The following is a 15929-nucleotide window of genomic DNA, read 5'->3' as shown; positions in this document are numbered from 1 at the left end:
GGGAAGGCCGGGGCGGTGGCAAGGTGGAGGGCGGGGGTGACAGCAGCCCGGAGCCGCAGAGCCTCAGCTTCCGCCTGGACCCAGCCTCGTGGGAGCCCCGCGGGTCCTGCCCAGGTGAGTGGAGCCCCAGGGCAGATCCAGAACCAGGATTATTGGGATGGGGAGTCCTCTCTTTCCAGGTGGGGCCACCGGCTCGCAGGGAGGATCTGGGGTAGAAGAGGTCGCCTCGCGAATGAGTGGGTCGCTGTGCGTTACGCGTGTCGGTGTGCCCGGGCTCACCTGGGCGTGCCTCTCTAAGTGTATTTCCTGTGCAGCACAGAAAGCCATTGTTTCCATTTTTGCCTGAGTGATCCTTTTAAACGGCGAATCAGATCGGGCCCCTCCTTCACTTAAAACCCTTGGGTCACAGAGATTAAAATTCAAAGTCCACTAGTTTTTGCCTGGTCTCTCCTCCTGATCTCTCCAACCTCGTTGCCCTCCTATCTACTCCTTGCTCATCGTATTCTGGCTACACCAGCCGCCTTGATGATGTAAAATGTAAAAAGCAAGTCCATCTCAGCTCCAGGCCTTTGCCCTTACCGTACCCCTCACCCAGGCGACTCCTCCAAATCTTTGCCTAACTGCCTCCTTCTGTCCTGAGGTCTCAGTTCCAATGTCACTTTATAGGAGAGGCTGTCCTGTCCAGCCTCCTCTATCACATCTCCCTGGCTTATCACTTTCATTGATAACTCTTAGAAATGGTCTGTCTTCTCCATTCATCTTGTGCTCGTTTGCAGTCTGTCTTGCGCAGCCGACTGCAAGCTCTGGAGGGCAGGGCGGTGCCGGGCTTTAATCTCCTTAGTCACTGTATCTCTAGGTCCTAGAACAGAGCCTGGCGCACAGCAAGTGCTCCAGCAATGGTCGTCCAACATCAAAAGCGAGTCCTGCCTACATCTGTGTTTGTGTTGCCTGTGCTGGTGGTTCCCACCCTCCACGTCCTCCCCACACGTGGACACATGTTTATGATCCAACTGGAACATGAATAATCCCCTCTCTCCTCTCTCTATGCTTGGTCTGATTCCTGATTCTGCCCGTTTCTTCTCTTCCGTGCCCGAATAAATGATCCCAAAGGACTCAGACGCAGGAGGATGGCTTAGTTGGCCTTCGGCTGGCCTATGGCCACCCTGTGTCCCCAAACTAACCAGAACCTTGCCATTGACTCAACCTCACTCTCACTAAGGGAGACACAAGACAGGAACTTGGGGTTGGGAAACTGCGACCGAGGCTAGCCCTGGTCCAGGTGACAAACAGGAAGTGCACAGGCATTGCAAAGACACACCTGGCTTCAGGTATGCGGCACTGGCAGCTGGCTCCCTGCCCAGCGCTCCTCCCCTAAAGCCACCTAGGGCTGGTCTGGGAACTTTCTGCTGACTCAGGAGGCAGGAATTTCTCTGCAGACCCTACCAGAAGACTTTGCAGGGCTGCAGGGAGAGCTTGCAGGAGAGTAAGAAGCAGATTATCTTCTTCTGGACCATCCAGAGAAATCTCCCCCACCAGATACCTGAGACACACTGGCCATGAGGCCTGTGAGATTATCAGGAAACTACCAAAATGTCTGAGATCCAAATTCGATCATCATGATAACCACATGTATGGGCTCCGAAATGGAAGGATCTGCAAAGGCAACATTGCTGTTTGCTGACATTGCTATAAAATGTGACCTTTAAAAAATCGTAACCCTGGGGTTACAGTCTTTTTTTTTTTTTTTTTTTTTTTTTTGAGACGGAGTCTTGCTCTGTGGCCCAGGCTGGAGTGCAGTGGTGTGATCTCGGCTCACTGCAGGGTCTGCCTCCTGGATTCAAGCGATTCTCTCTCCTCAGCCTCCTGAGTAGCTGGGACTACAGGCACACGCCACCATGCCTGGCTAATTTTTGTATTTTTAGTAGAGACGGGGTTTCACTGTGTTGACCAGGCTGGTCTCAAACTCCTGACCTCAGATGATCCACCCGCCTCTGCCTCCCAAAGTGCTAGGATTACAAGAGTGAGCCACCGCGCCTGGCCCCCAGCGTTGCATTCTAAAGCAAAGAATAGGGGTTAGATCTGCACCTATCCTGAGAACCTCTGAGTGTGCGCATAGGTTGCCGAGAAGCCATGGATGTTTGTAAGTTAAATTCCCCCTGACTGGGATGTTTTTTCACCCAGAGTCACCTGGCACACTCCCCAGAATTCCTTCCAGACTTTACTCAATGAGACCTTCCCTGGCCACATGATCAAAAATGTTCACCCAGCCTGGGCAACGTGGCAAGACCCAATCTCTACATATATATTTAAAAATTAGCCAGGCACAGCCAGACGCAGTGGCTCATGCTGGTAATCCCAGTGCTTTGGGAGGCTGAGGCGGGTGGATCACCTGAGGTCAGGAGTTCGAGACCAGCCTGGCCAACATGGAGAAACCCCATCTCTATTAAAAATATTTTAAAAATTAGCCAGGCATGGTGGCACACACCTGTAGTCCCAGCTACTGAGGAGGCTGATGCACGAGAATTGCTTGAAACCAGCAGGCGGAAGTTGCAATGAACTGAGATCATGCCACTGCATTCCAGCCTGGGCAACAGAGTGAGACTCGATCTCAAAAAAAAAAAAAAAAAAAAAAATTAGCGAGGTACAGTGGCCCACGCTCATAGTCCCAGCTATTCAGAAGGATGAGGTGGGAGGATCACTTGAGCCCAGGAGGGCAAGGCTGCAATGAGCTGTGATTGCACCAGTCCAGCCTGGGCAATTGAGCAGTCCAGCCTGGGCAATAAAGCAAGACTCTGTCTCAAAAAAAAAAAAAAAAAAGAGTGTTCACCCTAGCACCTGTACTTTCATTATATCCCATCCATGGTTTAGTTTTTATGTCTAGCACTCACTCATGTACGCCATCATCTAGTTCTTTTCTGAGGTGCTGCTCCCCAGTAGAATGTCAGCTCCCAAGGACAGAGATTTCCATCTGTTTTGTTCAATGCTATGTCTCTAGGGCCTAGAACAGAGCCTGGGGCCCCATAAGGTGCTGAATAAATAGGGGTTCAGTGAATTCATTAATTACATTTCTGCAAGATGGGGTGGCATGTTGTCATCTTCAGTCATTTTTTTTTTCTTCAATTGCATTATACTTGGAACAGGCACGATGGTGACATCTGTAATCCCAACTACTTGGGAGGCTGAGGCTAGAGGATTCCTTGAGCCCAGGAATTGAAGGCTAAAGTGTGCTATGATCACACCTGTGAATAGCACTGCACTCCAGCCTGGGCAACACATAAGACCTCTCTCTTTAAATGTAAAAAAAAAAGTCTGCGTGCAGTGGCTTATGCCTGTAATCCCAGCACTTTGGGAGGCTGAGGCGGGTGGATCACCTGAGGTCAGGAGTTCAAGACCAGCCTGGCGAACACAGTGAAACCCTGTCTCTACTACAAATACAAAAAAATAAAAAAAAAATAGCTGGGTGTGGTGGTGCATGCCTGTAATCCCAGCTACTTGGGAGGCTGAGGCAGGAGAATCGCTTGAACCTGGGAGGCAGAGGTTGCAGTGAGCCAAGATCGCACCATTGCACTCCAGCCTGGGTGACAGAATGAGACTCTGTCTCAAAAAAAAAAAAAAAAAAAAAAAAAGATTTGATTGAGCTGTCTCCAAAATTAAGAAGAGGATGAAAGGAGCTGACCCAGACACTCAAGCAGGGCTAATTATTCCCCTTTTACAGATGTGGAAGACTGAGGCCTGTTGAAAGTGCAGAGCTCAGCCCTGGCACCCTCTGTTCCCAAGAGCTCCATGCAGGTGCCACAGGATGGAGAAGACCTTGCTGGCCAACCCTGGTACCACGGCCTCCTGTCCCGCCAGGTACCACCCACAGCAGGGCCTCAGTACCATCTGGTGGGGAGCCTCTCTCACCCTTGCTGAGGATTCCTGGGTCCCTGGATGAGGGACTTAGTGCCAAGGTCTATTGGGACAGGTGGCAGAGGGCTGGGGACTGTCTTGAAGGTTGGCTGGCTGGGGACTGTCACTATATTTAAATTATCACTTTCTTTGGGATGATGAGATTGGTGATGGAGCTTAAGGAGAGTCCTAATGTCCCCAAACTACTCTTGGCTCTGGCCGTCTCTCCCTCTGAACTCCATCTACCTCCTGGTATTTCCCTCTAAATGTGAGGCTCCCAACCCAGGCATGGTGGCTCACACCTGTAATCCCAACACTTTGAAAGGCCGAGGTGGGCGGATCACTTGAAGTCAGGAGTTCAAGACCAGCCTGGCCAACATTGTGAAACCCCATCTCTACTAAAAATACAAAAATTAGCCAGACATGGTGGTATGTGCCTGTAGTCTCAGCTACTTGGGAGGCTGAGGCAGGAGAATCTCTTGAACCCAGGAGGCAGAGGTTGTAGTGAGCCACAATTGTGCCACTGCACTCCAGACTGGGTAACAGAGCGAGACTCTGTCAAAAACATAAATAAATAAACAAACAAATAAATCTGAGGCTCCCACCTCCATCTGAAACTCAGTTGTCACCCCCAAAGATTCTGGGACCCTGGGCATCTCATGAAATCATGAGAGGCAGTAGAACTTAATAGTTAAAATCCCATAATCGAGACCCAGACACCCTAGGTTCAAATCCAAACCCTACAATTTATATTGTATGTGACCTTGGGCAGGACATTTGACCTCTCTGGGCCTCAGTCTCCCGATCTTTAACATAGGGATAGCAGGCCAGGCATGTTGGCTCATGCCTGTAATCCCAGCACTTTGGGAGGCTGAGGCAGGAGGATCACTTGAGGCCAGGAGTTCCAAACCAGTCTGGGCAACATAGCAGAACTCTGTCTCTACAAAAAAAAAAAAAAAAAAAAATGCAAAAATTAGCCAGGCGTGGGTGGCATGTACCTGTTGTCCCAACTACTCAGGAGGCTGAGATGGGAGGATTGCTTAAGCCCAGGAGGTCAAGGCTGTGAGTGAGCCATGATTGCTCCACTGCACTCAGCCTGGGCAATTGAGAGAGATCTTGACTCAAAAAAAAAAAAAAAAAGGCCGGAAGAAAAAAATGGGCCGGGCACGGTGACTCATGCCTGTAATCCTAGCACTTTGGGAGGCCGAGGTGGGTAGATCACCTGAAGTCAGGAGTTCGAGACCAGCCTGACCTATATGATGAAACCCCCTCTCTACTAAAAATACAAAAAAGTAGCCGGGCATGGTGGCATGCACCTGTAATCCCAGCTACTCGGGAGGCTGAGACAGGAGAATCGCTTGAACCCGGGAGGCAGAGGTTGCAGTGAGCCGAGATTGTGCCATTGCACTCCAGCCTGAGCAACAAGAGTGAAACTCCGTCCCAAAGAACAACAAAAAAAGGTATAATAATACCTACCACCCTTGTTACAGGAATTACAAGAGTTAACACCCTTTACATTTAAAGCAGTGCTTGACATATAGTAAGGGCTACACACGTGTGTCTGCTACATCTATTATTTAGTCCCCAGACCCCACGTTCAGCTCTACTTTGCCTCTCTCTGGGGTCCTGGCCCTTCTACCTGCCTCCCCAAGCCTTTTTTTTTGTTTTGTTTTGTTTTTTTTTTTGAGACATGATCTCACTCTGTCACCCATGCTGGAGTGCAATGGCTCCATCTCGGCTCACTGCAACCTCTGCCTCCTGGGTTCAAGCGATTCTCCCACCTCAGCCTCCTGAGTAGCTGGAATGACAGGTGCACACCACCACGCTCAGCTAATTTTTATATTTTTTGGTAGAGACAGGGTTTTGCCATGTTGCCCAGGCTGGTCTCAAACTCCTGATCTCAAGTGATCTGCCTACCTCAGCCTCCCAAAGTGCTGGGATTACAGGTGTGAGCCACTGTGCCCCACCCTTCCTACCCTATTTTGACACCAGCCACCACAGCTGGCATAAGACTGCTTGCAAATGTTTATAAAAGAGGGGGCCCCAATCTGGATGCATCCAGCTAATGGCTTCTCTTGAAGCCACATTTGCATAAGAAGCCCAGTGCATTTACCAAATTAGATGTTGCATTGGTCAGCATCAGCTAGTGGCTGTAACAAACATTCCCAAGATATCACCAGCTAAACACAGTCAACATGTTAATGTCATAGTCCAAGGTGGTTGAGAAGCAGAGATGCAAAGCTCCATAAATCAGTCAGGAGCCAAGTGCATCTTGTAGCTCTGTCATCCCTCTGGGCTTTGGGGGATATCAGCTGACAGACAGGGGACACAACAGGGTTTTATGGGCCAGGTCTGGATATTTCCCATAGCCCTTCTACCCCACATCCCATTGGCCAGTTCTCATCACATGACAACCCTAGCTGCAAGGGAACCTGGGAAATGTAGTCTACGTAGGTGCCAGGAGAAAGGGGGACAGAACTTAGTGTGAAAGTTCCCAGTCTTTGCCTGCCACAGAAGTTTCACTGGGGTAGCTTTTCTTGGGTGGTGGGGGTGATGGTGGGGGGAGCCACCATTAACCACTGCCCTGGACTCATTCCTAATTCCCCTGCCCCCGACCTCCATCCACAGAAGGCTGAAGCTCTTCTTCAGCAAGATGGCGACTTCCTGGTTCGCGCCTCTGGGTCCCGTGGGGGCAACCCCGTGATCTCCTGCCGCTGGCGGGGCTCAGCCCTCCATTTTGAGGTGTTCCGTGTGGCCCTGCGTCCCCGGCCAGGCCGACCCACAGCCCTCTTTCAACTGGAGGATGAGCAATTCCCCAGCATACCGGCTCTGGTTCACAGTTATATGACAGGCAGGCGCCCACTGTCCCAGGCCACAGGGGCTGTGGTCTCCAGGCCTGTGACTTGGCAGGGGCCTCTGCGACGCAGCTTTAGCGAGGACACCCTGATGGATGGCCCAGCTCGGATAGAGCCTCTCAGGTACTCACAGTCTCCCTGCCTCCTTGAGAACACCCAACACTCCCAGGGTTTTCCAACTCAGTGGTTGACTTTTTTTTTTTTTTTGACTGAGTCTCACTCTGTTGCCCAGGCTGGAGTGCAGTGGCATGATCTCAGCTCACTGCAACCTCCACCTCTCAGGTTCAAGCGATTCTCCTGCCTCAGCCTCCAGAGTAGCTGGTATTACAGGAGTGCACCACCACGCCCAGCTAATTTTTTTACTTTTTTATTTTTTATTTTTCTCTGGAGTTGAAGTCTCACCCTGTCGCCCAGGCTGGAGTGCAATGGCACGATCTCAGCTCACTGCAACCTCCGCCTCCCGGGTTCAAGCAATTCTCCTGTCTCAGCTTCCCGAGTAGCTGGGATTACAGGTGTGCACCACCATGCCTGGCTAATTTTTTGTATTTTTAGTAGAGACGGGGTTTCACCATGTTGGCCAGGCTGGTCTCAAACTCCTGACCTCAAGTGATCCACCTGCCTTGGCCTCCCAAAGTGCTGCGATTACAGGCATGAGCCGCCACGCCTGGCTAATTTTTTGTATTTTTAGTAGAGACAGGGTTTCACCATGTTGGCCTGGCTGGTCTTGAACTCTTGACCTCACGTGACCGCCTGCCTCAGCCTCCCATAGTGCTGGGATTACCGGTGTGAGCCACCGCACCCAGCCTTGGTTGACTTTTGAGGCCCGAACATTCTTAGTTGTGGGGGAGGAGGTGGAGATGTCCTGTGCGTCATAGGGTGCTGAGCAGCATTCCTGAGCTCCATCCAACTAGATGCTACTCGTCGTGACAACTAAAGATGTCTCCACACGTTGCTAAGAGTCCCCTGGACGTAGGTCACCTTGGTTGGTTGAGACTCACTGGTACAGAGTAACTGGACACAGGGTTTTGCAGATATTGGTGGGGGACACTGCTTAGGTGGGGACTACAGGTTTCTCCCACTTCTGTCCCCCAGGGCAAGGAAGTGGAGCAACAGTCAGCCTGCAGATTTGGCACATATGGGGCGGTCAAGAGAAGACCCCACTGGGATGCGTAAGTGTCTGCTAGAATGGCCTGTGGCTCAGGGATTGGCTCTGCCACTCACCACCTAAGAGATCTTGGTCAGGTGCAGGAACCTCTTCGAGCCTCAATTTCTTGCTTTAGAAAATGATGACAATCACGATGACTTAAAACATGCAGGGACTTTGTGGGTGCTTAAAATGTGTGTTTACAAGGCTGAGCGCAGTGGCTCACACCTGTAATCCCAGCACTTTGGGAGGCCGAGGCCGGTGGATCACTTGAGGTCAGGAATTCGAGACCAGCCTGACCAACATGGTGAAACCCCATCTCCACTAAAAACACAAAATTAGCCAAGCGTGGTGGCACACACCTGTAATCCCAGCTACTCTGGAGGCTGCGGCAGGAGAATCGCTTGAACCCGGGAGGCGGAGGTTGCAGTGAGCCGAGATGGCGCCACTGCACTCCAGACTCAGTGACAGAACAAAACTCCATCTCAAAAAAAAAAAAAAGTGTTTACAATTATTCCAAGGAGCTGTACCTGTTCTGACCACAGCTTACCTTGCTAACAACTTCTGCTACATACCCTCCTCATGCTGGTCACACAGCCCTCCTTGCAGTTGTTTGAACCCTCAGGCTTTTATTCCCGCCTCGGGGCCTTTGCATTTTACATTTCCACCAGTGACGGGAACATTCGCATTTCCCTAATTTTTTCCTGAGTGGCTCGTCTCCATCCAGGGTAAGTTCCTCAAAGCAGTTGAGTCTGACGGTCTTACCTAAAGGAGGACTCACCTGAATGCCCCCTCATGCCCCTTTTTTCCCATCCTTCTCCCAACCCCATTCAACATGAGCCCTCCCTGCATCCCAGGCCCTGCACAGAGTGCTAGGATACATCAACGAACCAGAAAGAGACAAAGATCCCTGCCCGATGGGAGCCAACAGTCCATGAGAGGACAACAAACCATGAACCACAAAAATAAGGCAATTTTGTTTGCTTCAAGATGAAAATTAAAACACAGGAAGGGAAGGCCAGGCACAGTGGCTCAGGCCTGTAATCCCAGCACTTTGGAAGGCCGAGGCAGGTGGATCACCTAAAGTCAGGAGTTCAAGACCAGCCTGGCCAACATGGTGAAACCCCGTCTCTACTAAAACTACAAAAATTAGCCGGGCGTGGTGGTGCACACCTGTAATCCCAGCTACTCGGGAGACTCGGGAGGCTGAGGCACGAGAATTGCTTGAACCCAGGAGGCAGAGGTTGCCGTGAGCCAAGATTGCACCACTGCACTCCAGCCTGGACAACAGAGTGAGACTGTCTCAAAAAACAAACAAACAAAGAAACAAAAAACAGTAAGGGAAGGGTGAGGTGGCTCAGGTCTGTAATCCTAGCACTTTGGGAGGCCAAGGTGGGCGGATCACTTGAGGTCAGGAGTTCGAGACCAGCCTGGCCAACATGGTGAAAACCCATCTCTACTAAAAAAAAATAAAAAAAAATAAAATAAAATACAAAAATTAGCCAGGCGTAGTGGCATATGCCTGTAATCCCAGCTACTTGGGACAGAGTGAGACTGTCTCAAAAAAACCAAAAAAACAAAAACAAAACAAAACCAAAAAAACAGAGTAAGGGAGATAGAGACTATAAAGATGGAGATGTATATTGCAATTTTATTTTATTTCTATTTATTTATTTATTTTTAAGACAGAGTTTTGCTCTTGTTGCCCAGGATGGAGTGCAATGGTATGATACAAGCTCACTGCAACCTCCACCTCCTGGGTTCAAGCAATTCTCCTGCCTCAGCCTCCCGAGTAGCTGGGATTACAGGCATGTGCACCATGCCCTGCTAATTTTGTATTTTTAGTGGAGATGGGGTTTCCCCATGTTGGTCAGGCGGGTCTCGAACTCCTGACCTCAGGTGATCCACCCACCTTGACCTCCCAAAGTGCTGGGATTACAGGCATGAGCCATTGTACCCAAGCAAGCAATTTTAAATGGTAGTCAGGAAAGGCCCCATTGCAGAAAAAAAAATAAAATAAAATTGAAGGAAATGAGGGAGGGAACAGGTGGATAACTGGGGGATATAGCAGGCAGGAGGAAGAGGCAGTGCAAAGGCTCTTGGGTCAGAACAAGAATTTAAGCTGTTCATTCAACCAAAAAATGAGTGGGTAGCTGGGTGTGGTGTTGCACGCCTGTGGTCCTAGCCACTTGGGAGGTTGAAGCAGGAGGACTCCTTGAACCCAGGAAGTCAAGGCTGCAGTGAGCCGTGATCCCACCATTGCACTCCAGCCTGGGCCACAGTGAGACCTTGTCTCAAATTAAAAAAAAAAAAAAAGAAGAAGAAGAAGAAAAGAAAGGGCTGGGTGCAATGGCTCAATTTCTTCTTAAAAAAAAAAAAAAAAAGATACACGTGCAGAATGTGCAGGTTGAGCCTATTCAAAGTCATGGTAAATACAGTCTCCCAAAAGTCTTAGTACAGTTTTAAGTACTAATAGTCAAGAAATTACAAGCCTGTAATCCCAGCACTTTGGGAGGCCAAAGCGGGCGGATCACGAGGTCAAGAGATCAAGACCATCCTGGCCAACATGGTGAAACCCCGTGTCTACTAAAAATACAAAAATTAGCTGGGTGTGGTGGTGCCTGTGGTCCCAGCTACTCGGGAGGCTGAAGCAGGAGAATCACTTGAACCTGGGAGGCAGAGGTTGCAATAAGCCAAGATGGCGCCACTGCACTCTAGCCTGGTGACAGAGTGAGACTCCATCAAGAAAGAAAAGAAAGGAAGGAAGGAAGGAAGGAAGGGAGGGAGGGAGGGAAGGAGGGACAGACGAGTGTAGCTGAAGCAGAGGGAATGAGGCGAGAGTCAGAGAGAGAGACCCTGGGGCTCAGATTGTGAGGATTTTTCAGCTACTGTGAGCACTTTGGACCTTAACTCAGAGTGAGCCAGGCACTGTTGGATGATTTCAAGTTCCTAGAAAAGAGCCTATTCAAAGGCATGGTAAATACAGTCTCCCAAAAGTCTTAGAACAGTTTTAAGTACTAATAGTCCAGGAGATCAACATGCCACCAACTTACAAAGGACATCATTTGAAAGTTTACGATGAGGGGAGGGAACTTAGAGGAGGGGTCAGTAGGTGCAGCAAACCACCATGGCACACGGATACTCAACCTGAACATTCTGCACGTGTATCTTTTTTTTTTTTAAGAAGAAATAAAAAAAAGAAAAGAAAGTTTAATAAGCTTGGTTTCTTTGACACTTATCTGAGTGTCATACCATATGCAGCTTTGTGAATTTTTTATACTTTGTCTCTCTACAGATATCTATATCAATTATATATATTTTATATAGATATGTCTATGGAGAGATATATATTATCACAAAAAAAGTAAAATATCTATCATATATAAATGTAATTATATATAGTATATAGGGCAACATTATACATTTAATAATGTTAGTTTTATTTAACATATACTTAATTTAAATATATATTATATATTTATAGAATATATATCTATCTCTATAGATATGATATAGAGAGATATATCTATACTTAATTGTAGATAGATAGATATCTTTTTTTTTTTTTTTTTGAGACAGGGTCTTACTCTGTCATCCAAGCTGGAGTGCAGTGGTGCAGTCATACCTCACTGCAGCCTCTGGCTCAAGTGATCCTCCCACCTCTGCCTCCCAAGTAGCTGGGACCACAGGTGCATGCCACCATGCCCAGCTAATTTTCTAACTTTTTGTAGAAACAAGATCTTGTTATGTTGCCCAGGCTGGTCTGGAATCCCTAGCCTCAAGCAATCCTCTCACCTTGGCCTCCCAAAATCCTGAGATTACAGGCGTCGGCCACCACGCTCATCCTTTTTTAAAAAAAATTTTTAATTTCGTTGTGTCACTGCTTACCGTCTTTCAGTCAGAGGGGCAAAAACAAAGAATTCAAATTTAAAATGTAGTATTCAGAATTCATAGGGTCAGGCAAGGTGGCTCATGCCTGTGATCCCAGCACTTTGGGAGGCCGAGGAGGGAGGATTGCTTGAGACTAGGAATTCCAGACCAGCCTGGGCAACACAGTGAGATCCCATCTCTATAAAATAAAATAAAATTTTAAAAAAATAATTTACAGAACTATAGAGATGCTAAAGTTTTCTAACCGTGTGTAAGCATGTAGCATTTCTACTGTCGAGGTGGTTGAAATTCAAAACTGCACCCGGATAGGTTATACCCCATTATTGGAATGAGTGGATGGATCAGGTGGGTGGTAGCCGATGAAGCTCTCACCCCCGCCCATTCAGCAATCTTCTCTGTGTATTCCCATTGACCCCTCTTGTATGACCTCTAGGAGCCTCCACCATGCCCATATCTGCCTTGCCCCGAACGAGCAGTGACCCGGTGTTGCTGAAGGCCCCTGCTCCCCTGGGAACTGTTGCCAACAGTCTCAGGGCCTCCGATGGGCAGCTTCAAGCCAAGGCACCAACGAAGCCCCCCCGGACACCCTCCTTCGAACTGCCTGATGCCTCTGAACGTCCCCCAACGTACTGCGAGCTGGTGCCCCGAGTGCCCAGTGTCCAGGGAACATCCCCGAGCCAAAGCTGCCCAGAGCCAGAGGCCCCATGGTGGGAAGCCGAGGAGGATGAGGAGGAAGAGAATAGATGTTTTACGAGACCACAGGCTGAGATCTCTTTCTGCCCCCATGATGCCCCCTCCTGCCTGCTGGGCCCCCAGAATCGGCCCCTGGAACCCCAAGTCCTGCATACCCTCCGTGGCCTGTTCCTGGAGCACCATCCTGGGAGCACCGCCCTTCACCTGCTATTGGTAGACTGCCAGGTGGGTCACCTCCTGGGATGCTCCTCCCCAGGCCCAGGGCAAGACCCAACCATACCTACATAATCACTCTTCACCTGACTTCCCCATTCCCTTCTGCAGGCCACAGGCCTCCTGGGAGTGACCAGGGATCAGCGGGGCAACATGGGAGTCTCATCTGGCCTGGAGCTGCTCACTCTTCCCCATGGACACCACTTGAGGTTGGAACTGCTGGAGAGGTGAGCCAGCAGCTTGTAATCTTGGTTGGGGGAGGCCAATTCCCCCCACTTCCCAAGGTCTCCAAACAGCTCCCCACTCATGGCTCCCCAGGGAAGAAGGGAGATGGGGCAATGCCACCTCCTGTCCCCCCTCACCCCTGCGTTACAAACCTCCCCACTTCCCCCAGACCCTTGCCCTCCGCCTCTGCAGGCATCAGACACTGGCGCTGGCCGGGGCGCTGGCGGTGCTGGGCTGCTCGGGGCCGCTGGAGGAGCGCGCAGCCGCACTGAGAGGCCTGGTAGAGCTGGCGCTGGCGCTGCGGCCAGGGGCGGCGGGGGACCTGCCCGGGCTGGCTGCGGTCATGGGCGCCCTGCTCATGCCCCAGGTTCGTGGGGAGCAGGGACTGGAGGAAGCTGGAGTGCGGGTGACTGGGAAGACTGGAGAGGAGGCATGCGCAGGTCTCTTCTCCCAGGTGTCCCGGTTGGAGCACACGTGGCGCCAGCTCCGAAGGAGCCACACGGAGGCTGCGCTGGCCTTTGAGCAGGAGCTGAAGCCGCTGATGCGGGCTCTGGATGAGGGCGCTGGTAAGTGAAGGTCTGGGGCTTAGCATCCCCTGGGGGCCCAGACCAAATTTAACATGACTCAATCTAGTCCTATGCCCAGTCCCTGCATCTGTTCTAGGCCCGGTCCCTTCACCATAGGCCCCGCCCTCCACATGAGGGTTGGTCCTGGCCCTTTCCCTAGGCCCCGCCCTCCACACGAGACTTGTTCCTAGGCCACGCCCCCACCAGCCTTGGTCCCAGCCCCTTTCCCTAGGCCACGCCCCTTCGCCATAGGCCCCGCCCTCCATAAGGGGCGTGTGGTCCTGGCCCCTCTCCACAGACCCCGCTGTCGCTCAGTCCTAAGCCCCGCCCCTGCATTTGTCCTAGGTTCCACCTCCGCCCTATGCCCCATCTACAGCCCCAAACCCTGATCAGACCCTCCCCCTCCGCAGGACCCTGCGACCCCGGCGAGGTGGCGCTGCCGCACGTGGCACCCATGGTTCGCCTACTGGAGGGCGAGGAAGTCGCGGGGCCGCTGGACGAGAGCTGTGAGCGGCTGTTGCGCACCCTGCACGGGGCGCGTCACATGGTCCGGGACGCACCCAAATTCCGCAAGGTGGCAGCCCAGCGCCTGCGAGGTGAGCGTTCCCTCTGCGCTGGACTGCAGACTTCAGAGCACCCTGCAGGTTCTAACCGGATCCCCCAAACCCAGCCTGTCCCAGGAGGCGAGCCTCTCGCCACGCCTCCCGGAGCCCCACCCAAACTGGGACGGCTCCACTCCAGGAAGGTTCTCACCCCAAGCAAACGCTGCATCCAGCGGTATTGATAGGAACAGGGCCGTCCACCTCAAAACGGGCTGTCCTGCCCCCAGAGCCACCTCCGTGGGTCCCCACTCCCCCTTCCCACCTAAGACGATCCCGTCCCCCAGGGATCTCGATCCCCAAGAACGCCCTGCTCCCTCCAAAACGACTCCTCCCTCCTATCCTAGGGCAGCCCACCCGGCAAGATCCCCCCACCTTCCCCGACAACCTGGGATCCCGTCCTCGGGGCAGACCCACGTCCAGGCACAGCCCCTAAGGCGGGACCTCCAGGATCTGGCACCTGGAACAGGCCACCCCATTGCACTGCGGTAGAGCCCCTCAGGCACCCCACCCCCATTCCTGCAGAGAGCTGGAAGCCCCCTCCCCTCTGACCCCGCCTAGTCATCCCGCAGGTGGGGCAGGTCCCTCCCGGGCCCCTGTTGGGTCAAAGTCCTCTGGGGAAAGGAAGGTGCCGGGAGGTTGGGAGGGGCGAGGCGGGCGCCTGGGCCCCGCCCCCAGCCCACCTGACCTTGCTTCCAGGATTCCGGCCTAACCCGGAGCTGAGGGAGGCCCTGACCACCGGCTTCGTGCGGAGGCTGCTCTGGGGTAGCCGGGGCGCGGGAGCTCCGCGCGCTGAACGCTTTGAGAAGTTCCAGCGCGTCCTCGGCGTCCTGTCGCAGCGCCTGGAGCCTGACCGCTGAGAGCGCAGACACCCTTCTTCACACCCGGGACCCCCAGGTTTTTGCGAACCCCAGAAGAGACCAAAGGAGTCGTCCCAGGCTCCTCACGCCTCAGGTGGAATCCTGCCCTGTGCCTCACAGAAGAGGTGGGGACCGCAGTCAGGGTCACCTGGGTCATGGTGAACATGTGACCTGCAGATCTGGCATCAGAGGCCAGAGTTCAAATGTGACTCCACCTCTTAAAAGCCGTGATTTCTAGCAGATGACTTCACCTCTGTGTCTGCCTTTAACAAAATCATAGCCGTACAGCAGCTCAGGCCTGTAATCTCAGCACTTTGGGAGGCCGAGGCGGAAGGAAGGCTTGAGGCCAGGAGTTCAAGACCAGCCAGGGCAACATGGTGAGACCTCATCTCTACAAAAACTGAAAAATAAAAAACTTTTAAAAAATGTAAAAGTTGAGGCTGTGTACTTTCTAAGAATTGTGGCCGGGAATGAGACCGCAGGTGGAGAATGCCTGGCACACAGGAGGTCTTCAATAAGTGCTACCCATTCTCAGAAGCTGCAGTGCATTCAGAAGGGATGAAACTTGGTGTCCTGGCCAGGTGCAGTGGCTCACGCCATAATCCCAGCACTTTAGGAGGCCGAGGCACATGGATCACTTGAGGTCAGGAGTTCAAGACCAGCCTGGCCAACATGGCAAAACCCTGTCTCTACAAAAAATACAAAAATTAGCTGGGCATGATGGTGTGTGCCTGTAATCCCAGCTACTTGGGAGGCTGAGGCAGAATTGCTTGAACTCGGGAGATGGAGTCTGCAGTGAGCTGAGATCACGTACGCCACTGCACTCCAGCCTGGGCAACTGCGTGAGACTGTCTCAAAAAGAAAAAAAAAAGAAACTTGGTATCCTTCTCCCTACCTGAGTCACAAGCAGACACCCACTGACAATGACATAGGCCAACTTCCAGAAAGGGGCAGGGTTGACCCAAGGTGTGCCCAAGATCACCTCCCCTTCCTCA

General features: G+C 51.8%; 1 protein-coding gene across 3 annotated transcripts; it reads left to right on the top strand.

The window, feature by feature from the left end:
• Positions 1 to 15891, top strand: SH2D3A (SH2 domain containing 3A). 3 transcript variants are annotated; one of them, XM_004059860.4, is made up of 10 exons: positions 1 to 114; positions 3716 to 3852; positions 6517 to 6866; positions 7836 to 7912; positions 12212 to 12696; positions 12796 to 12911; positions 13102 to 13276; positions 13364 to 13475; positions 13886 to 14071; positions 14774 to 15891. In XM_004059860.4, exons 2-10 carry the CDS (start codon positions 3784 to 3786, stop codon positions 14932 to 14934), a joined length of 1731 nt encoding a protein of 576 aa, XP_004059908.3. In that variant the 5' UTR covers positions 1 to 114; positions 3716 to 3783; the 3' UTR covers positions 14935 to 15891. The 3 variants fall into 3 exon arrangements, with proteins under 3 accessions (XP_004059908.3, XP_055227417.1, XP_055227415.1); XM_055371442.2 differs by lacking the exon at positions 6517 to 6866; XM_055371440.2 differs by lacking the exon at positions 6517 to 6866 and having other exon boundaries at positions 13102 to 13475.
• Positions 15892 to 15929: the final 38 nt, after the last annotated feature.

The sequence above is a fragment of the Gorilla gorilla genome, chromosome 20 (assembly GCF_029281585.2).
Source record: "Gorilla gorilla gorilla isolate KB3781 chromosome 20, NHGRI_mGorGor1-v2.1_pri, whole genome shotgun sequence".
Lineage (NCBI taxonomy): Eukaryota > Metazoa > Chordata > Mammalia > Primates > Hominidae > Gorilla > Gorilla gorilla.
Note: the sequence above shows the minus strand (reverse complement) of the source record. Positions and strands in the feature narration are given on the sequence as shown.

Excerpts from the sequence above, each read along its gene's own strand:
- SH2D3A (XM_004059860.4), top strand. The coding sequence starts at position 3,784 with ATGCAGGTGCCACAGGATGGAGAAGACCTTGCTGGCCAACCCTGGTAC. Across the intron at positions 3,853-6,516 it reads ACGGCCTCCTGTCCCGCCAG|AAGGCTGAAGCTCTTCTTCA; the intron begins GTACCACCCACA and ends CTCCATCCACAG. Across the intron at positions 7,913-12,211 it reads AGAAGACCCCACTGGGATGC|GAGCCTCCACCATGCCCATA; the intron begins GTAAGTGTCTGC and ends TATGACCTCTAG.